General features: G+C 45.4%; 5 protein-coding genes across 5 annotated transcripts; 2 read left to right on the top strand and 3 right to left on the bottom strand.

The window, feature by feature from the left end:
• Positions 1-132: 132 nt before the first annotated feature.
• On the bottom strand, positions 133-2,694 carry LOC135632479 (upstream activation factor subunit spp27-like). Its single transcript, XM_065141082.1, has 2 exons — positions 2,389-2,694; positions 133-468 (listed from the first exon to the last, which is right to left on the bottom strand). Exons 1-2 carry the CDS (start codon positions 2,611-2,613, stop codon positions 343-345), a joined length of 351 nt encoding a protein of 116 aa, XP_064997154.1. The 5' UTR covers positions 2,614-2,694; the 3' UTR covers positions 133-342.
• Positions 2,695-3,122: 428 nt separating this feature from the next.
• Positions 3,123-8,216, bottom strand: LOC103973127 (uncharacterized). The gene is made up of 7 exons (XM_009387611.3): positions 6,366-8,216; positions 5,687-5,777; positions 5,395-5,552; positions 5,223-5,274; positions 4,943-5,025; positions 4,652-4,745; positions 3,123-3,965 (listed from the first exon to the last, which is right to left on the bottom strand). The coding sequence occupies exons 1-7, from the start codon at positions 8,028-8,030 to the stop codon at positions 3,310-3,312; spliced, it is 2,799 nt and encodes a 932-aa protein (XP_009385886.2). The 5' UTR covers positions 8,031-8,216; the 3' UTR covers positions 3,123-3,309.
• A 1,803-nt stretch (positions 8,217-10,019) lies between these two features.
• LOC135633998 (coniferyl alcohol acyltransferase-like) lies at positions 10,020-11,815 on the bottom strand. The gene is made up of 2 exons (XM_065144099.1): positions 11,334-11,815; positions 10,020-11,243 (listed from the first exon to the last, which is right to left on the bottom strand). Exons 1-2 carry the CDS (start codon positions 11,754-11,756, stop codon positions 10,320-10,322), a joined length of 1,347 nt encoding a protein of 448 aa, XP_065000171.1. The 5' UTR covers positions 11,757-11,815; the 3' UTR covers positions 10,020-10,319.
• Positions 11,816-13,606: 1,791 nt separating this feature from the next.
• Positions 13,607-16,417, top strand: LOC135632712 (trihelix transcription factor ASR3-like). The gene is made up of 3 exons (XM_065141418.1): positions 13,607-13,675; positions 13,917-14,523; positions 16,146-16,417. Exons 2-3 carry the CDS (start codon positions 13,935-13,937, stop codon positions 16,283-16,285), a joined length of 729 nt encoding a protein of 242 aa, XP_064997490.1. The 5' UTR covers positions 13,607-13,675; positions 13,917-13,934; the 3' UTR covers positions 16,286-16,417.
• A 577-nt stretch (positions 16,418-16,994) lies between these two features.
• LOC135633918 (U-box domain-containing protein 52-like) lies at positions 16,995-20,365 on the top strand. Its single transcript, XM_065143923.1, has 9 exons — positions 16,995-17,171; positions 17,244-17,320; positions 17,395-17,513; positions 17,592-17,806; positions 17,988-18,262; positions 18,378-18,479; positions 18,546-18,971; positions 19,048-19,803; positions 19,950-20,365. The coding sequence occupies exons 1-9, from the start codon at positions 17,015-17,017 to the stop codon at positions 20,037-20,039; spliced, it is 2,217 nt and encodes a 738-aa protein (XP_064999995.1). The 5' UTR covers positions 16,995-17,014; the 3' UTR covers positions 20,040-20,365.
• Positions 20,366-20,455: the final 90 nt, after the last annotated feature.

Here is a 20,455-nt window from a genome sequence, read left to right as displayed (position 1 = left end):
TTAGAACTTTGGACTTTTCCTAAACCCGCCGTGCCGTGTCGATCGCTGTTGAGTAATCACCACCCCTAATTTATCTCCCTTTTCACAGCCCAATGATAATAAAAGAACAAATTCAATTAGCACACAAACAAATTTCTAAAGTTGAAGAACTTTCAGTGCTGCAGGAAAGTTTTGAAAATAGAGCACATCTGAGGGTCCAAAAACAGCATGTTTCAAGCAGAAATAGTATTTGCCTTAAACTAGATACTGATCACAGTATAATTCCGAAGAATTATACCAGCTTACAAGGAACTAAGAGCAGATCACAGAAGCATAGGCAAAACATTCCTTCCAACCCTTGGTTCAGTTAGATTTGGGAAAATGAGGAGTGAGCAATTTGGCAATTTCCATCATGCCAACTTTGTCTCTACCATTAAAGATACCCTTCAGTTTCTCATCGCAGCAAATCTCCCTCTTATTTGTTGGGTTCTACAAAAAAAATTGCAAAACTAATTAGAAACTATAATCGACCATATACTCAGATACAACTTCATTTTAACAGCAAAAATCTTATGAAAACACAAGAATTGATGGTTTGGCCTCATCCGACAAGCAACATACATAACGAGTGCTACGGATTAGACCGGCTTAACACTCTAATAAATGCTGATAACCCTCATCGTTGTGTCAATAGCATGAGGAATTTTCCCAAGTAAATAGATAGATCTTTGACGACAACAAGTGGAAAAACCAATAGGGTATTCATACAATAACGCCAGATGAACATGAGACGATAAATGAATCTCTAGTGGCCTTCTCCAAAGTTCACAAGATAGTGTGGAACTTTAAATCTATACCAAGAAATAATCATGTAACCACAAATATCGGCAACAACACACAAACAACATATATTATGGGGATTAAAAAATCAAAATGAACTATCAACTAAACCATTTACATTATATTAACAAAGGATACCATATTGAAGATGGAATACATGCATACAAGAAAAAAAGAAGAAAAAGAATTGTTCACATTTGTATACGCTTGATAGTACCAAAACGAGTTACATAAGCAGAAAACTAGTAATAAAAAAAGAAAAAAGAGAACTTCAAAATTGTAACAAACCAGAAAACTGATCACAAATTGCAACTCATGGCCCAACACACAGAATCCCAATATTTGAAAGTCTATTTCTTCCAACTTAAAGCTTCAAATAAGTTGCAAACTTATTTCTCTCCCATATTTTATCGAACTGAGTAAATATGGCCAGTCACAGACACGGGGAAAATATTAGATACCAATGAAAACTTGAAAGTGAACCTGAACATGCAAGATAAAAGTAGAAGAAAAAAAAAAAGTCTCATGTGAACCCAAGTAGAATAACCTCTGTGATAGAACATCGATATATTGCACAGTGAAAACCTAGCTAACAACACTAAGAAATTCACAATTCAAAGGACTTGGAGCATCTTAAAGTCCTCCTCATGAACATCATATGACAGTCTTATTTTCAAATCACTTGTCAAAAAAAGAGCTCTTTGCATCTCTATGACAATTTTCCATCATGGAAAATTTCAGAATGTTTGAATCAGATGGGGCGTACCCAATGCATAAGGCTCCTGCCAATGCAGGCTCTAGGAAGGATCAATATACGTAACCTTATCTTTAAACAATTAAAGAGACGGTTTCCGTGACTCGAACCCTAGTCTCCTAGGTCACAACTTTTCTGTTGTACCAATGGTTGAATCAGATGGCAGTTAGAATAATTGTTTGAAGGAGTTATACACTATCAATAAACAAATAAAATCCCAACCCTTGTCCGAAGACAAGATAAACACCTCAGCCCATCAAAGTGCCACTTAATGCTCATAATTTGTCATTTAAACAAGTTAATTAGATCTTTGCAATTTAAACTTTTGGGTCGCTAATCTGGTACTTACTCGGAATTGAAATTCCACCAAATGTGACAGCTCACAAAAGAAAAATCTGCGGCCCATTCTTCCAAAGTATAGTCTCAAATTGGAAAACAAAGTGGGATCATCCACCAAGCAGCTCTAAATATGAAGAGAGAAGAGAAAAAGAAAAGCCATACAAGATGTATTTAGAAAGCCACTCCTCGTGAAACTTCTACTACTACAAGTGCAAAGAGTGCTTCGGATGAAAAAATATGTATGTATTTGATACGGGCAACAAATCGTCTTCAAAAAAGCATGAAGAATAAGAAACACCTCATTTTTCTCCAATCTTGAGGATTTAAGACAACGAATCAAGTGATAAGTCTGCGTATAAAGCCTATAATCGCCAGAAGACCACATCATGAGATGGGAAGCTTCACGATAACACCATGAAGTACAAATAGAAGTAGACAAAGATTCAAAGGAAGAGACGAAGAGGCAGAGCTACGACCTGAAGCTGGTTGGCCTTGATGTGCTCCCAGATCTTCTTGACGGCCTCGACGCGGGAGATCTCTGGGACGCCGAGGAACTTCTTCATCGCCGGGGAAACGGGGCGCGGCTTCAGCAAGCCCAACTTTGGCTTCGACGCCGCCGCCGCAGGAGCGGCCGCAACCTCCTTCGTGCCCGCCCTCGTCGCCGCCATGAGCACCCGACATCCCCCCAAAACCCTAGACATGCCCGCTTTCCCTTCAAACCCTCCCGCTCTCCAACGACGGAATCGAGGCGCACCGAGCGAACAAAGGAGTCTCGTGATGTGTCCTTTGGGGGGGTGGGGGCAGTCTTAAGTAGGCCACATGAAGGTTTTAATCAATATTTTACCGACCCGTTCAACCCGTACCCATTCACTTACCTGCCATGGCCACGTGAAGGTTTTAATCAATATTATACCAACCCGCTCAAACGGTACCCGGTCACTTACCTGCCATGGCAAAATGTTCCCATCGCGAAACCTGTATGGGCTCTACGACATTCACCAATAAAACGGAGGTATCTTGTTTGGTAAACGACACGAGTTATGAAATATTTTCTATTTTATCACCGAAAGAAACACGATATGATAATGTTTTATTGCTGCTGCTTCTTCTTTTAAGCAACTCCAGAATTCAGATACGACCTCATCCTTCTAAATCTAACAAGAAACGATACGAAGGAGAGAGAGCTTCACAATAGACAGGGCCAAGAATGTAATGTTCTATATCTCTCCAGAAAAATCTGGTGATAGCATTTGATGTTGCTCAAGATCCCAAAAATACAAATGCTGAATCTTCACCAGCAAAAGAAATAAAGTAAGTAGAACAAAGAATCAAAAGCTGAATTCTTTTTTGTTTCTTCTTTTTCTTAAGCTGAAATGTAATCGAAGTGTGTGGTTCATTCAGAATAGATTGGTTTGCCGGCTGAGGCGAAGTGGCAGGCCAAAGTTCTGATAGATCCTGATATCCCCACCCAGACCGGCCGTGACAACCACCAGTCCCCAGGCGTTCGGTTGATCGCCGCCCCCGCCGCTCCTGGTACTGCCTCCACTGTACCATCCCCAGGAGGACAAGGAAGATGAGCCAGGATCCGAAGCCCGCATGGAAGAGGAAGCTGAAGCAAATGACTCGCTGCCGATCCCTGCGCCCGAGAGAGATATGTTACTGAGCTCCTCTGCTTGAGACTGTGTCAGCTCCGAGTCGCTCTTCTTGGGAAGAGGCGGGGATGAGTTACTGCCGCTGGGGAAGATGTCATCGAGTGTGGCGGTGGACCGCTGCGAGTCGGTGCTTCCTAGGGGTTCCTGCTGGCTGAACCTCCCGGACATGGGCGGCGGAGATAGTGGCGAACAGTTACTTCGGGCATTTGGCCATGGAATTGCGACCGACACATCCTTGCAGTAGAAGTGCTCGTGGGATCGAGTGGTGCTCAAGCCTTTGCTTTTGCCTGCGTTTGCCTCTCGCTTCCATACGTATACGTGAGAGTCCTCGCTCGCACATATGACGTATCTCCCATCCGAGGTATATGATGCAGACATTTGACTGCTGGTGTTCCGGAAACCTGAACTCCACATTTCCAAGCAGCAATCAGCAAGCACACTACCATTACAACAACTGAAGAACCTGCGTATTTGACTAGATGTAGAACATTAACTTCACTGAAGACTATGGTTCAAAATTATTGTTTGCTGCACAACTTATACCATCATCAAAACTTTTGATGTTCTCTCCTGTAAGATAATGCATGCTCTGTTTTTGGTCGCTAGTAAATTGTTCAGACACCAAAATCACATCGTTCACAGCCAAACACAGGTAAGTTCTTCAAATTAAGCAAATCATGTTTATCTATTGACAAATCAAGCGACGTCATGAAGTACTGTAAATATCCACCATGATGACAGAGTTGTATAGAAGGTACGAACTAAAATAAATATATATTTATCTATTTGAGGAGGAAATATAGATTCATGCAATCAGAAAACATCTAAATCTATAGCGAATCCCAAAGATTGCAATTTTGCATTTAGATATTTTTCTCAATAAAAATAAAATACAATGGTAAAGAAAAAGAACTCATCTTGGACGTGAGACCTTATGAAGCAAAGTAGCAGAATAAAACCTACAGGTGACTTTAGCTTATAGTTTAGTTTGCATTTAGAATATGGATAGCACCATATACTAAAAACACACCAAAATAAAACTAACTACTATTTCTGAAAGAAAAGCAATTCTAATTTTAGTTTGTACCTCTGAATTTGTGAACCATCTTGAGATCATCAAAGACCCGAACCTGTGAATCAGCTGAGGTGATCAACACTTCAGATGGATTGCCCGGAGCAAACTGTTTGAACACACACAAATTAGTCATCTAGCATATCGGTACCCAAAGCATAATAAATCCAAGGCAAATGGACATTTAGGTGTTGATTATTAGCAAACATTTCTCTCCAGACCTAAAAATATTACTATTAGCCAGTAATCATCATTTTTTTATTACATTAAGAAATAATGCTATTTTACATGTAAATATAGGTTTACCTGAAATCCAGTTATCTTTTTTGCATTTGTCTTCTTTTTCTTGTTCTGTATATCTATCTGGCTTTCTTGGGAAAGCTTACAATCTGGAAACATAACACAGAACACCCCAAAGGTCATTTTAAGTACTGAAAACGATAATAACATCATCTATATGCCATAAATAGGAAGTAAAGTATAAAATGCAGGATAGAGTATTAATCATTGTGAGAGGAATCTTTCAATATCAATTTACAAAATAGAACAACTCCTCGATTGAGGAACTTAAAAAGATGGTTCATACCGGTGGTCTTGTAGAGCCGGAAGCTCCCTTTATGTGAGCCAACTAAAGCACCCTTTCAAACATGGATACAGCCAGTTAGTAACTGAACAGGCTTTGGATATATAGTACAATAGAAATGTAGATAATAAAGTATCGACAAAGTACTGTGCGTGCAAATATCATTTGGTTGCACCTGACCGTCTGGTGTATAGCAAGCAGCCGTGACCATCTCATGGAGATCAGTCCAGTCTACAACTTGGCGATCTGGTACACTCCATATCCTAACCTTGGCATCAAGAGAGCCACTGATGAAGTACCTATCGTCTATTGGATTGAACTGGATGCATGTTACTGCAAAAAATTCAATCAAGATCAACAGAAGCATTAAGAGAATAAACATCAAAAAAGATCAGCATGAATTAAGTTACACCAAAGTGGCATTCAAATGACAAAAATGCAAGTAAAAGTTTAGTTGGTCGCCTTACCATAATCATTGTGTGCAAACAACCTCAAGCAGGACTTTGTTTCCATGTCCCATAGTCTTACAGTCTTATCCATTGATGATGATAACAAATGCTGCACTCAAAAAGATACAACGATTAAGAATACCAGATTAATTTTATCAATAAATGCTTTGTCAGTATGTTGTGCTTTTTTCATGCTTACAAATTTACCAACAATCAATCAGATGAACAAGTTCTTACAGGTCAATGATTTAATTCATCATTCTACAACAAAAGATTAGCTCCGAACAATGGTGTGTTTTCAAGCCTTCCAAAGTTACTGAGCAAATCCTTTCAAGGTTAAAACTAATAAATGGCTTATGTTTCTGGACCTTATAATCACAATGTGAAAAGTGAAAACAACCATAGAATGAGCCAAATTCCTAGAAGACACCTATTTTAGTTCTCTCAATAGAGAGACATTTCCCACAAACACTCCTTTTGACCTAATTAAGCATATAATTTATGACATATGAAGCTAAGCTCCAAACAAATCTTAGTACTATAACACAAAAACAAGGCACGAGGTTAATTCATGCAGAGGGGAAAGTTTCAATTTCCACTTGGTACTGAGATCATCAAACAAAACTCACGATTCGATGAGCCTTGATGCATGTGCCTTCCCTTTGTATGCATGACATTATGAGAGTGAGATATTAACCTGAGATTTAGACCAAGAGAGGTCCAGGACGTCATCCGAATGGCCTTCAAAGGAGCAAACCGGCTTCTCTGAGAGTGAGAAAATGACTTCCGGCATATTGATGTAATCGGGAAGGGACCGCTTTTTGCTCTTGGTCTTCTTGGTCTTCTTCAAGGGCTGAGTGCTGGGAAGCGACCCATCCGGGGATCCATCGGGTTTGGATGGCGGAAGGGTGCGACTCTCTTGGCGCCGCAGCGAAGTAGAATGGATGTCACATTCTTGGACTTGCCACACATGAACGACGCGATCCTCGCCGGCGCTGGCCAGGAAGCGGCCGTCCCAGCTGAACTTGATGCTCCATATGGAGCCCTGATGGGCGTCGATCTCTTGGCTCATGTAAAGGCCGGTGAGCTCCCTGTAGGACTTGCCGTGCTGACGGACCTTCATCAGCTCCGACGAGTTGTCACCGGGCGACTTTCCGGTCACCTTCGACCCGGCATCACCCTTCTCCTTCTCCGTGATGAGCCCGGTGACGGAGCTCGCGACGAATTTGATGTTCTTGAACCAGCCCCCTTTCTTTCTGTATCCCGGTTTCGAGTTCTTGGGGCCCTCAATGGCTTGGACGGCCTTGTCGCTGCTGCGCTGCTGGCCGCCGCCCAGTTTCACCCTCCGCATGAGCTCCTTGACGATCGGCGAGTATCCCAGGAACCGCTCGAAGTCCTCCATGGTGATCTGCAGCCCGGTCGGGATGTCGTTGAGCCGACCCTTCCCGTCTTTGTCGCACTCGCTGACCACGAATTCGTTTCCCGTGTCGGGATTCTCGATCCGGCAGACCTCACCGGAGGCGAGCACGAGGGCTTCCGCATCGTCCGCTCCTGCAACTCCGTCGTCTCCGGCGGCTTCCGGCGTTTCGCGCGCGAGGTTGTCCCAGAGGGTGGGCGGGGCGGAGGCGGCACGCGTCAGGGTGGGCTCGGCGAGCGGAGGCGAGCCCCTCGTCGCCAGCTCCGTGTCGGATCGGCATCTGGTGATCGCCGGTGGGGGCGTGGAGGTGTCGGGAGAGGCCGCCACCTCGACCGCCTCCGGGGACACCGGCGACTGCGGCGGCGGTAGCGGCGGTAGCGGCGGCAGCGGAGGTAACGATTCCGAGGCTTGGTCCCCGTTGGTGGCAGGGGCGTCGACGGCTTTCCGGCTGATGCTGCGGATCCGTAGGGAGGCGGCGAGGTCCCTCTTGCTGGCGAAGCCCATGCCCTGGAGGAGGCGGCGTCGGCGCTCCTTGATGGAAATGGGCTCGGCCATCCAGACGTCGTAGTCGTAGCCACCGGGTCCTCTTCCCTGGTGGTGGCCCTCGTCCTCGTCACGGTGCTGCGCAAGGAACTCCTCTCGGGAGAAGGTGACGCAGCGGAGGTCGCAGGGCGGGCCGACGGCGGAGGCGAAGGATATGCGGACGTCATCTTCCTCGTCGTCATCCGAGTCGGAAGGGAGGTCGACACAGAAGGAGACCCTCGAGGCGACGCGATCGAAGGACTCGAAGAAGCAGTCGTCCCCCTCGCTTTCCGCCTCCTCCTGCTCTTCTTCTTCCTCCCCCTCCTCGTATTTCTCATCCTCCTCCTCGCCGCAATGACGATGATGACGATCCGCCCGTGCTGTTTGCTGCTGCTGCTGTTGCTGCTGCTGCTTCATCGTCATCGTCGCCGTCGTCGTTGAGGTGGAGGCGGAGAAGGAGAGGGCAATAGCATCGACCGGAGAAGGAGAGGAGGGCCATTAAGGGAGGATATGGGGGAGGAAGAGGGGAAGACGTGCGGCGTCGTGGAGGGAAGCGAGGGCACTTCGGATTGCCCTTCTTGAAATGGTCTCTTGGTTTTCTTATCCATACACTACGGTGAAATGGACTTCTCTCTCGACCACATCATCATCATCACCTCTATGAATTAGTTCGTTCTCAAAGAACAATTATAAATATTATTATTTTGAATCTGTATTTATAATACTCATATATTTTTACCCAATTTTAGACTCGTTTATGGTTTTTTTTACTCATATTTATATTATTTTTATTGATATACTGAAAACACTATAAAGATTATTAAAAAAAACACTATCAGTAACAACATCATATTATATATATCTTTTATCATTATATAATTTTATTTTTAATTTAATTTTATGTCGACAACATTATTTTGTTGTCATTGTTTCTCCTTTTTAATTTATGTGGCTTTGTATTATTAGAAATATCATGATGTGAAGGCAGTCCAGTATTAACCTTGATTTCTTTTCCAATTTGTATTCTTTCATATTCTATCATGGATTCAGAACTAATTGAAGCGGATCGTTCCATCACTATCCAATGGGCTTTGAGCGAAGTATTACTTAGTACCATTCAAAGGAGATGAAATTATTGGGCTTGGAGTGACAGTCGACCGACATATGTGCTGTAGAGAGTGAGAGGAATTTTTTAATCAATAAAAAAAATAATGAAAAGTATACTACAAAGTCATTCTCTACCTAAAGTAGGAGATATATAAAATATTTCATTTATAAATGCTCATATTTAATAAAAAGAATGGTTCATCATTTTTTTTTTTACCAATCCGGATAATTAACTTTAGCGTTAGAAGGACTCGATAAATCCTCTATTGACCTCAGTATTTTCATCTTAAAGATATTTTAAGCAACCCTATACACATGGATCTAAACTATATTGGGTTGATCAAAACGTCAATGACTTATTCATATAATATAACGTAAAACTAACATACTCTCGTATAGAAGAAAATATTTTTTTTTGTCATGTGTAATTAATTAGAAGATTATTGAATTATACATGTTCAAGCATAATCTCCTTATACACCATAAGAATATATATATATATATATATATATATATATATATATATATATATATATATATATATATATATATATATATATAATATTTTATTTTCATGCTAATTTTTTTTTTCAACGAAGAAGTCTCGATTCTAGAAACCCTAAAAACTACTAATTAATCATAATAATGATCTTTAACTAAACCTAAGTGTAATCTCCATTGCATTTTAAGTGAAGCATTACTTGATATCAACCGACGAGAAGACATGTTATCATGTAACAATAAAGCTTACATCTAAAATTTGGGTAAAATATTACTGTCGACTCACATTAAACATTGCTAATCGTTAAAAATCCATCGCATCATAGAAATATTCTACTGTATTATTCAAATCAAACAAACTATTTGGTCATTCTTGATTCTTTTATAAATATCTAACGTATCTTTAGGTGTTGCGAGATAATAACATATACGTTTGATGTTTTTAGGTTTATCCTTACGAGACGAGAGAATTATCATTAGAGTTTTCGGAGACAATAAAAAATACAATAAATTATTTAATATTTATTTAATTAAAGATAATTTGAGGGTATTATATTTGATCTTATATAACGAATAATTTAATTTTTAATTGATTGTTGACCCGAGTTTCTCTTTCGATTATCAATTTATTATTATTATTGATATATATATTTCTCATGCAATTGAATCTTAGTATTTGTTATAAAATACTTAGTATATTATTTATATTAAGAAATCATCAAAAAAAATTAAAATTAATGTTTTTAGGTGTAAAAATGTCTTTGACAATTGAAACTTCTGTTTACTATTCCCATCCGAGTTGACAAGAACTGCTAAATTCCAAACAATGGTGGGGAGACCACATGACCGCAACCCACGCCGCTGACAGTTGTCACCGTAGATAAGGCCAGCAACCGACACCACCGCCCACGACGACGCGCGCAGTTCCATCTTGACATTTAAGTGAAGACTCACGCGGACCAACACGGCCGCCAAACACGACGCAGGAAGACGGCGTCACGCTAAGCATTATCATAGATGAACAACTGGTATTAACATAACGTGGCAGTACATACGTTCCAAACGTAAGCACCGAGGAACAAAGTGGCGGCGACAGTGGTTGCTTCAGTTGGTGTCTGTAAGGTAGTAATCGGGTGTTAAAGGACGAAGCACGGGTGGCTGTTCCTCTTCCAGCGCCGCCACCACCTCTTTCTGGATATGCATGTACACCACCCAGTCCCCGTTCCCCTTGGCGCTCGGCATCGGCATCACGTACCCGGCGCTTCCGCCCCAGGGAAAGTGGTAGGATCCGAACGCCGCCTTCCCCCATCCGAACTCCACCTCCGCCACCGGAAACGCCCTTCCTGATGACACGACGCACCCCGGCCCTTCGTCCGCCTCCCCGCAGTAGATCCTCGCCACCGCCGGCTCCGGACGGTGCACCTCCACCCAGTCGACCAGCCCCCGGAAGTGCTCTTCCGTGGTTCCCGGTCTCAGCCACCCATGCACCACCTCCGCCACTTCCGCCAACTCCATCCGCCTCAGACTCTCCACGTTCAACCTGCCGTAGGGGATCGACAACACGTTGCCGAAGTAGCTGGACATGGCAGCGTTTCCGAGACGAGACCGGCCGTCGACGACGACGCCCATGCGGCACCACCTGTCCTCCGGCGCCGCTGCTTTGGCCAGAACGCGCCAGAGGTAGGCGGTGAACACCACGATTTTGCTTCTCCTTTTGGCGGAGGACTGCATGCGGTTAATGTCCGCAGCGGCGATGTAGTAAATCCGGTTGACAGCTTGGTCCGAATAATGATGTTTGGGGGGCGGGAGGGAGGAGACGGGGACGAAGAGGCGGTCGAAGGAAGGATGGAGCTGAAGCGGGTGGCGGGGGGTGAGGAGAGACCGGCGGAAGGAGGGGAGCCGGGAGAGGGGCTTCAGCATGGCGATCTCCGACCAGGCAACCAAGAACATGTTGGCAGAGTAGGCATCGGCGACGCGGTGGTCGAACGTGCAGGCCAAGACTAGGCTGCCGCACTTGAACTCTGTTGCCTGTCGTGCCACACACAACACACAGGCCCAGTATCAGTACGACATCGAGATCTTGATCTGCGCAACCTCAAGCATCGGAGCGTTTAGTACCTGCACACACAAAACTCCTTCCTTCTTCTTCGGCACCAGCTTCCCCTCGACGCTGTCGTCGGGGTTGCAGAGCCTCAGCTCCCTAAGCTCCACGTCCGCGAAGACTACGACGAAGTCCACGCCACGATTGTTGCAGTGCAGCTCCGGCTCGCCCACCGAGTTCGCCACCACCTGGCCTGCAAAGGGGTAGTACGTCACCAGCGCTTGCGCTAGTGATGCTTTGAGCAAGCTCACCATGGAGGCGAAGGTGGAGTGAAAGTGCTTCCCCTCTGGTTTCCTGTAACAGAGGAAGACACCAACGTCCATGTCTGGCAAGAGGAGGTCCAGATTGGACAACGGCAAGCGGTGTTCTTGCACTGGCAGCACCGCCACCACCGTCTCACTCCCCTTAACGTCTATGGAAAATTCTTCGCTTCCTCCCATCCTTGTATGTGTTGTCTTTACGATGAGAGGGAGAGAGAGAGAGAGAGGCGAATCGGAGATGGTTTGGAGATCAAAGAGGCTTTAGGTTCAATTTATAGAAGCGGAGAGGTAAGTTTGTCACGCTAGCTCTAACCAAATGAACATATAATAATCGAGGGGGCTCGGCAGCTACCTCTGCTTGTTTCTTTGATATGCCAAATCATTCCGAAGAAATACCTGAGGATATATATATATATATTCCATGATTTTGGGATATCATATAGCTACGATTGGTACCTCAACTGCATGTTCTATGGGTATCTACAAAGCTCTCTTGTCCTTTCGCATCCATCATTAATCACAGCAGCAGCTCAGCTAACACATGCATGCAATGTTGTGTACGTCGACTGTTTTCTTAAGGCTACGTACACAAACTCATGTTACTGACAGAGCAATGACAATCTAAACTCCCTCATAAAGAATGGGAGTCTTAGCTTAGTTTAAACCAAACGCACATTGAAAACACAACTGTAGACTGTACTATAATCTTAGTTCAACAGACCCATATATAGTATCCGAACTACCAACAAAGATCTTGCTTTCTGAGCTAAAAGGAAAGGAAACATATATAGATTTAGCATCCATCGCCGCGGTCAACCATCAAGGAAGAAGGCTGAAGCACCTAACCAGCTAGTTTAAGTCATATCTAACCTGTCAAATATCCCTCTCTTTACATCAACAAGTGTTATCAGAAAGTGTTTTGCATGGAGTCAACTTTCGTTCTTTCTTAAGAAAAATTGTGGTAGGATACAAAGGGAATTTAGTGTCGAGGAGATTTGGTTCCCATTGGAGGGTCACTCACTTGCAGAGTTTGTTTTCCGATGAGGAAAAGTATTAGCCAGAGGTTTCTGTAGCACTTCCACTGCAACCATCACACTTAAATAAGCATTTGGATTCTTCTTTAGATTGATAAATAATTTCTTGAACCGGAGAGATGATGATGTTGATGGTGAATGCCTTACCAGAAGGCTTTGAATTATGTTCCATCATCTGACAGGTTCAGTCCCTCTGTGGACATGGCAAAGTTCTTTTGTTCCCAATCCAAGAGCCAACCAAGATCACCTACCATGTTTGTGTTCTCTCCCAACAAAAAGAGGGCTAAAACTTTCCACCTGATGGCTAAACCAATGTCTAGGTTTTCCAACCCAAATGCATGGATCAGTTCTTGCATCTGCTGGCACCTCCATCCACCACTTAGCTAAAAGTTGCCTTTGTTCTAGCGATTACCGATTACAAGTAGTGGAGCAAATTCTTAGGTAACTGCGAAGAGTAGACACAAACTGCGAGTGCGGTTGGTGGGCGACCGCAAACAAAATGGCCTCCCAGTCTCCTCCTCGTTGCCAACTCACTTCCTCTGTTCAGCCGTTCTCTACCATCTCCACTAGGGGGCTCGGACGCACCTTGAATTCCAGCGGCGGTGGACCGTAGTTTGACCGGCGTCTCCTGTGACTTGGCTTTCCCACCTAAATGCTGCTGTGACTACTCTTCATCCAAGACTTTCAACCCACAGGAACTCAAGCCGCTGCCACCTCCAAAGCACCCAACTGCAAACCTTCATCACTTAGCCCACCATTTAGCGGGCCTGTGAAGCTGCTCGAACCTGTGAAAGCCCACCTGCTTGATGAATGATGTGATGATACGGTCTAAGAGAGGCCGCATCGCCCATCAATGGTTACCGCGTCCCGGCTGATGTGTCACTCCTTTATTGAAAATGTACACAGTAGCTTTTGTGGGACCCCCACTTACAGGGTCCCTTCCGGTCTCTGCCAAATCTTCTGGATTCTCTCACACTACACGCGCACACACGGATAGAGCCATTTGGAGGCAGGAGAGAGAGTGCGCCTCCTGCCGGCGAACGCAAGGCAGGGCCTTTCGACCAAGTCGGTAACCCCCAACTTCTCTACATGTTCTGGTCCGGCCGGGTTGCCGGTGCTGCTTCTTCTGCCTCCTCTCCTTGCACACCTGTCTTCCTTCTGCCGATTGGAAACGACCGCCTCCGGCCGAGTCCTGCTATTTTCTGGCGCAAGGGCCGATAAATCGGCCGAAATCTTCCGTCGTCCATCCCCGACCCCGTTCCACGGACACGACTCCGATGCTTATTTCTTCCTCTTTTCCTCTCAGACTCTACGGACTAGCAACATGGAGCAAGCCGGCATCATCCAGGCTCTGCCCATCACCCCTATGAAGGAGAAGGAATCCCAGCGCAGGAAGATGAGCACTGACTCCAGAATTAGTCCTCGGGGGCCGGCGAGTTCCTCTCGGTGCACTCGCTCGCAGGCCGCCGCCGACTGGACCACATACGAGTTGCTCGTCCTCGTGAACGAGACCGCCGCCATGGACGAGGACTGGCTCAGGGCCCTCTCCTCGTACCAGAAGTGGAAGATGATATCCGACAACTGCGTGGCCTTGGACGTCATCCGGTCCTCCTACCAGTGCAAGCGGCGGTGGGAGTCGCTGCTCGCCGGGTACAGGAAGATCAGGGAGTGGGAGTCCCGGCACGGGGAGGGCTCCTACTGGAGCTTGGACAGCGAGGAGAAGCAGCACCTGGGCCTCCCAACTTTGTTCGATCCGGAAATCTTTGGTTCCATGGACACGATCATTAAGCCGCATGAGGACCAGGCTCGGTGGGGCGACGTCGACTCAGAGAACCTTATGGATACCGCTGGTGGTTCCGAAGACCTGATTGTGACCATGGAGGCAGCAATTCTGGATGCCAATGGTGCTCAAGGTACGTTGACTACTTGGCTGTGACTCTCAAAGCTTTTCTTCTTGTTAGGGAAGCTAATGACTGTTGTTCTACATAAGCCATTATGCAGACATCATGCAAATAGTTGGATGATACAAATGCATCATTAGTCAAACACTGTTGTTCTACACAAGTTGGATTTTACAATGTCATAAGGCACCAATCGATATCAATAACCTGCTCATACTTTTAATTATTGCCAAGGGAACTGCTTTTAGTAATAATTGATCCGAAATGTATGATGAGATTCAACATATACAAACGCAATTCCATCAATGGACATAATTGGGGAGTATTCCATACATATTATACGTTCGATCTCCGATTCATCTTAAGTATGCATGGAAGTGTATAGTTAAAGAAGCATATGAAAGCTCTATTCTTTGTGCTCGAAAATTTTTCTGTTGTCCAATTAGTATAGGATAAATATCATGTCATATGTTTCAGCTATGGAGTATATTTTAGCTTTAATCGCCTGTCAATATTGATTTGTCGAAGGGGAGATGCAAATTTCCCTCTGCAAAAATATGGAAGATGAACTTGTGAAAATTTACTAACAACTAAAGCAGCGCAAAATCCAATCTGATCTCGAGATTGCCATTGCGACATTTTTTTATGCTGAAAGTCAGCTTAACCAAAAATTGCAGGTAATTGCATTTTTAGGAACATTTCTGCTAGTCCGCCAATAATATAATAATATGTTGTGACAGCTTCTCATGCGATGCATGGTACAATGCTAGTATGTTTTGGTGTAGCAAAGTTTTAAGTGCTGTGTTCTATGCCTGATCAGATTGGCACAGGCACAGCAAGTGGCAATTTGCCCTGTTTATGCTGTGCCTTGTCATGATCATGTCTTTCGCATGCTTGTTCATGTGCCTGATTTTATGTTTGGCCTCATGCCTTGTTCTGCTTCAGAATGGGTACGGCAACTGCATAATCCATGCTTATTTCTTTTTACTTCTTTGTGTATGTCCTGATAATTATACCTTGAGGTTTTTGCGTTTCTTGTGTCTTCCAAAAGGTTAGTCATTACACAAATGGAGTGTATCCTCTTGTTTCTCACATCTTCAGGTGTTGCGTCTTGCCGTCGTTTTTTATAAGATAATGAGAAATGTAGGGATTTTTTAGGATCGGCCTTTAATTGCAAATTTTGATATCTCAAATTTGTAACTTCAGAACATCCTGTTTTCCTATTCAAGTTTCTAAAACTAGCTACTCGGTTGGGTAAAAAAGGAACACTTGCTAAAAATATATTGTCAATGAAAAGGAGGTTTTAAATTCAGGCAAGTTATACGAAGTTTTCAACTGAATTACTTGGTCATCTGAGATGTCTGTCGAATGCCGGTAGGACTATTTTCGTGTATCGCTGTTGTTGTAGATAAGTTGTGAATTATGTATGGCGTATCGAGAAACACTTGAGTTTCCCAACTATTGTATATCTTTTTATCGACTTTTGACCTCTGCTTCAGCTGTTTGCTAGATATCATTGTTGGTATTTACTCTGGTGGTGGAGAACAAACATGCAACCAGCTCAACTTGGATTTTGATGATTGCACTCCATGCACAAGGAGAATAACTTAGCCGATCACATCCCACCTTTTCAGGTTCCAAAGAGAATAATGCAGAGGATGAGACTCAGAAGAAGAGAGAAAAAGGCAAGAGATATGGCGAGCAAGCTGCGAGACAATGCTCGACGGATACACGCCATACTCAGAGGAGAGCTGGATGGAAGCTGCAGACATAGAGTTCACTAGGCGCCAACCTGATCAGCTGATCGAAGCTTTGAGGGAGCTAGTTGGCCGTCTGAACCAGTTTACTGAGCTGATCAGGGCTGGCAATTTTGGAGGAATCAGACTCATCTGACTCGATGGCTACGTGATGCCCTTGTTTTCCCCATTTTTGGTTGCATCATCTCATGCACTGTTAATTATGGGCATCTTGATCTTTAGAAAAGAAATCCATCGTGTTAAGCATGCTTAGTAGTTTTGTTCTGCGTAGCTACTGCTAACTACCAGAGACCTCATCTAAGCGTAGGAAGTACTGTAACTACCGGTTGTTGCCGCCTCAGGCATTTGTGTCTCCTTTGCTGATGTGTGCGACGTTTGCCGCCTCGAAACCGCAGCTGTCGTGCCACCGTAAAAGAAAGCGAGGAGCCAACTGACAGCGTTAGAGACCGTACGTGGTCAAGGTGTCAACAGAAAAACCACCACCGCCCCGCTATATCCGCGCCACGCCCCATCGACAGAAGAGACACAACATAAATGGGTGCATTCGTGGGGGGAGGACGACAGACCGAGAAGAGGGGAGCTGCTGCCTGAGAAGAGAAGAGAAGAGGAGACGAGTACGTGACCTCCTCTCCTAATCCTATGACGCTTGTCTTCTTTTACCTGTTTTGCACGGAGAGTACTCTTCTAAGTTGCTGTATTTGTTTTCCTGTCGCTCGCTAGCTTGCTAGCCGGTCATCTGGGAAACAATGGCGGAGGCAACCAAAGATGCTGCGGCGTTCCCACTGGTCGCGGTGGCCGTCGACAAGGACAAGAGCAGTCAAGCGGCTCTGAAGTGGGCTCTCGACAATGTTGTCACCAAGAACCAGATCCTCATCCTCATCCACGTGAACACCAAGGCTTCACGTAAGACCGACTCTCTCTTTGCGGCAACACTACTTGCGATCACCTGCTCACTCTCCTTCTGATGCCGTGCAGCGGGGAATCAAGAGGACGCGGCGGCTGCAGTCCATGAACTACTTGTTCCCTTCCGATGCTTCTGCCAGAGAAAAGATGTGGGTAATCGGAGATTGCCTAGTCCACGTGAACCGTCGAATGTTTCTGATACGAACATTTGAGCATTTGACAGGTTAACTGCGTGGATATCGTACTGGACGACACCGACGTAACGAGGGCAGTGGTGGACTTCGTCGCACAGGCTGCAATCGAGAAGCTGGTGGTGGGAGCTTCCAGAAGCGGATTTATCAGGTGATCTTGTCATATCCTTTTGCACTGGTTTATCCACGGGATAGAAGCATCTCTAATTCGATATCCGCACCATATCAGATCGTTTAGAGGCGGAGACATCAGCACCGGCATCTCTAAAAGCGTGCCTGATTTCTGTACCACGTACATCGTCACGAAAGGGAAGCTCTCCACTACGAGAAACGCTATCCGTGCGGCACCCACCGTTTCGCCTCTGCGGGCTAAACTCCAAAACCAGGCGAATCGACGAGCATATAATTCCACGGATCATCGGCAGGGTTTGCAGAGCGCAAAAGGTCTCTTTCGTAGTGAACACCGTTGCTGTTGTTCCCTTGCCTTGCCTTTTGCCTCGAGCTATAATCTTCCTTGTTGCCAGGTGATGCTGCATTTGGGACTCACAAACTACGTAAACAGACACAGACAATCGAGTAGGAGTTCCCACGACAAACATGTTTCCAACTTTCTTTGTGCTCCCAGCTCATCGTTTTGCCTTGATGCCTTCAAACAGGTCGCCAATTAACAGGAAAACACGCCTCGGGACCGCAATATTTAGCGGAGACAGCGACGCGTCGTTTGCGAGTAGCAGCAGAACGAGCACCGATCGATCCTTAGCTCAGAGGTTCTCCTACATGTCTGATGGCACCGATCGCAGCTCTGAGTCGGTGCAGTCGCCAACCAAGTCCTTTGGTGCTTATTCATATGGGACCGGCTTCTCTTCTCTGTCTCACGACAGCTCGTCATCCGAGGCTTCGGTACGTGCATTTTGCCCTCCATTAGCAAAGGAATGATGACATTATTAGCTCAAGAACATAAGTATATTTCAAGGATATTTATGAGCCTTCACGTACGTATCTCGGGGACTTGCAGGATTACGTGGAAGCAGAGATGAATAGGCTGAGATTAGAACTCCAGCAGACGATGGATATGTACAGCTCGGCCTGTAAAGAAGCCATCGTAGCTAAACAGAAGGTGATGTTTCCTCGGTTATTACCACCAAAATTAGAATTCGTTTCCTGATGATTCATCGTGCTACAGGCAATGGAGCTTCATCTTTGGAACATGGGGGAACAGCAGAGACTGGAAGAAGCTCGAGTAGCAGAAGAAGCTGCCTTCGCTATGGTGGGGAAGCAGAAGGCAAAGTGTAAGGCTGCACTGGAGGCAGCCGAGGTCGCCAAACTGATTGCGGATTCGGAAACACGGAAGAGAAGAGATGCAGAGATGAAGTTGGTCGGAGGTTACGAGGAGGATGAGGCCTTGGATTCTTGCTCTGCAGCCGACCTGAGATACAGAAAATACACGATAGATGAGATAGAAGCAGCCACAGATCGCTTTGCCAAGAACCGGAAGATCGGAGAAGGTGGGTATGGTCCGGTCTTTAGATGCTATCTCGATCACACGGAAGTCGCCGTCAAGGTACTGCGACCAGACGCAGCCCAGGGGAGGTCACAGTTTCAGCAAGAGGTAATGGATCTTGGAATCATTCCGAACAAACCAAGAAGCGTGTTAACCTTTGTCTTGCGTCCACTGCGATTGGCAGGTGGAAATATTGAGCTGCATTCGGCATCCGAACATGGTCCTCCTCCTAGGCGCTTGCCCAGAGTATGGTTGCCTTGTGTACGAGTACATGGCGAACGGGAGCTTGGAGGACCGCTTGTTCCGGCGGGGGAACACGCCGCCCATGCCCTGGCAGTACCGGTTCCGCATTGCTGCGGAGATCGGCACAGGCCTGCTCTTCCTCCACCAAACCAAGCCAGAGCCACTGGTTCACAGAGACCTTAAGCCTGCGAACATCCTCCTCGACCAAAACTACGTGAGCAAGATCAGCGACGTCGGCCTGGCCCGCCTGGTTCCTCCGTCGGTGGCAGACAGTGTCACGCAGTATCGTATGACCTCCGCGGCCGGAACGTTCTGCTACATCGACCCCGAGTACCAGCAGACTGGCATGCTGGGCACCAAGTCTGACGTATACTCCCTCGGAGTGCTGCTGCTGCAGCTGATCACCGGAAGGCCGCCCATGGGGCTGACCCATCACGTCGAGCGTTCGATCGAGAGGGGAACATTTGCAGAAATGTTGGACCCCTCGGTCCGGGATTGGCCAGTCGAGGAAGCTTTGAGCTTGGCGAAGCTAGCACTCAGGTGCGTGGAGCTAAGACGAAGGGATCGGCCAGATCTCGCGACTATCATATTGCCAGAGCTTAACAGGTTGAGAGCTATTGGTGTAGACAATATGCGCCCGTTTGAGCTCGACAACAGCATCCTCTCCTCACCGGTACACAGTGAAGTTTCCGTGCAGGTAAGATTTTTGTTCTTCCTCTCTTCTTCTCGCTCTATTATGCAGGTTGGTTGGCATATGACAGACACATCAAGACTGGACTGGGTTATATACGGCGTCCAAATCGTGCATGCAGAGTCATTTTTCATCTCTTTCTGTTCGTTCAGGACTTGAGGAGCGGCCCTTTACATCTGCAGTCAGGATATGAGAGTCCAAGAAGCCAACGCGGTGAATTATCCATCTTTGGAAGACGATGAAGCTCCTCTTGGGATTTGGTAATGTCACTTTTGCCTTTGGTTGTTGAAGGCAACTTCTGAGGATCGATTGATTAGCAATTTCCAGTGTTGATTAGCGATGGATTCCTTCATGTGGAGCGCCCATCGACTATGTTTCGATGTCAACGAACTAAAATGTGCAGCCTTGCAGAACAAGAAGACCTTTGCAGTGTGGCAACAAGTTGTAATATACTGCTCCTGCTTCGTGACAACAGCAAGAGCGCTTTAGTTAGTGAAAGCTGTATTTGAGCAAAATGCTTGTATGATTGTAGCACCTGTCAAACTGTCTTAGTCCCACATCGAGAAAATCAGGCTTGTTATCTCCTATTGGAATTATAAATAAAGGCTTGAGCTTTGAAGTGAGATGCACTATAAAAAAACCTAAGTATTTACTTTAG

This window comes from Musa acuminata, chromosome BXJ3-3 (genome assembly GCF_036884655.1).
Source record: "Musa acuminata AAA Group cultivar baxijiao chromosome BXJ3-3, Cavendish_Baxijiao_AAA, whole genome shotgun sequence".
In the NCBI taxonomy this organism is placed as follows: Eukaryota; Viridiplantae; Streptophyta; class Magnoliopsida; order Zingiberales; family Musaceae; genus Musa; species Musa acuminata.
The sequence above is the reverse complement of the archived record's forward strand: the minus strand, read 5'-3'. Positions and strand labels throughout refer to the sequence as shown.

Coding starts and splice junctions, on each gene's coding strand:
- LOC135632479 (XM_065141082.1), bottom strand. CDS start 2,613: ATGTCTAGGGTTTTGGGGGGATGTCGGGTGCTCATGGCGGCGACGAGG. Junction 469..2,388: donor TCAAGGCCAACCAGCTTCAG/GTCGTAGCTCTG, acceptor TTTTTTTTGTAG/AACCCAACAAATAAGAGGGA.
- LOC103973127 (XM_009387611.3), bottom strand. CDS start 8,030: ATGACGATGAAGCAGCAGCAGCAACAGCAGCAGCAGCAAACAGCACGG. Junction 5,553..5,686: donor GTTTGCACACAATGATTATG/GTAAGGCGACCA, acceptor AATTTTTTGCAG/TAACATGCATCCAGTTCAAT. Junction 3,966..4,651: donor GATGGTTCACAAATTCAGAG/GTACAAACTAAA, acceptor TGTGGAGTTCAG/GTTTCCGGAACACCAGCAGT.
- LOC135633998 (XM_065144099.1), bottom strand. CDS start 11,756: ATGGGAGGAAGCGAAGAATTTTCCATAGACGTTAAGGGGAGTGAGACG. Junction 11,244..11,333: donor AAGGAGTTTTGTGTGTGCAG/GTACTAAACGCT, acceptor GTGGCACGACAG/GCAACAGAGTTCAAGTGCGG.
- LOC135632712 (XM_065141418.1), top strand. CDS start 13,935: ATGGAGCAAGCCGGCATCATCCAGGCTCTGCCCATCACCCCTATGAAG. Junction 14,524..16,145: donor GGATGCCAATGGTGCTCAAG/GTACGTTGACTA, acceptor CCACCTTTTCAG/GTTCCAAAGAGAATAATGCA.
- LOC135633918 (XM_065143923.1), top strand. CDS start 17,015: ATGGCGGAGGCAACCAAAGATGCTGCGGCGTTCCCACTGGTCGCGGTG. Junction 17,807..17,987: donor GGGTTTGCAGAGCGCAAAAG/GTCTCTTTCGTA, acceptor TTGTGCTCCCAG/CTCATCGTTTTGCCTTGATG. Junction 19,804..19,949: donor ACAGTGAAGTTTCCGTGCAG/GTAAGATTTTTG, acceptor CTGTTCGTTCAG/GACTTGAGGAGCGGCCCTTT.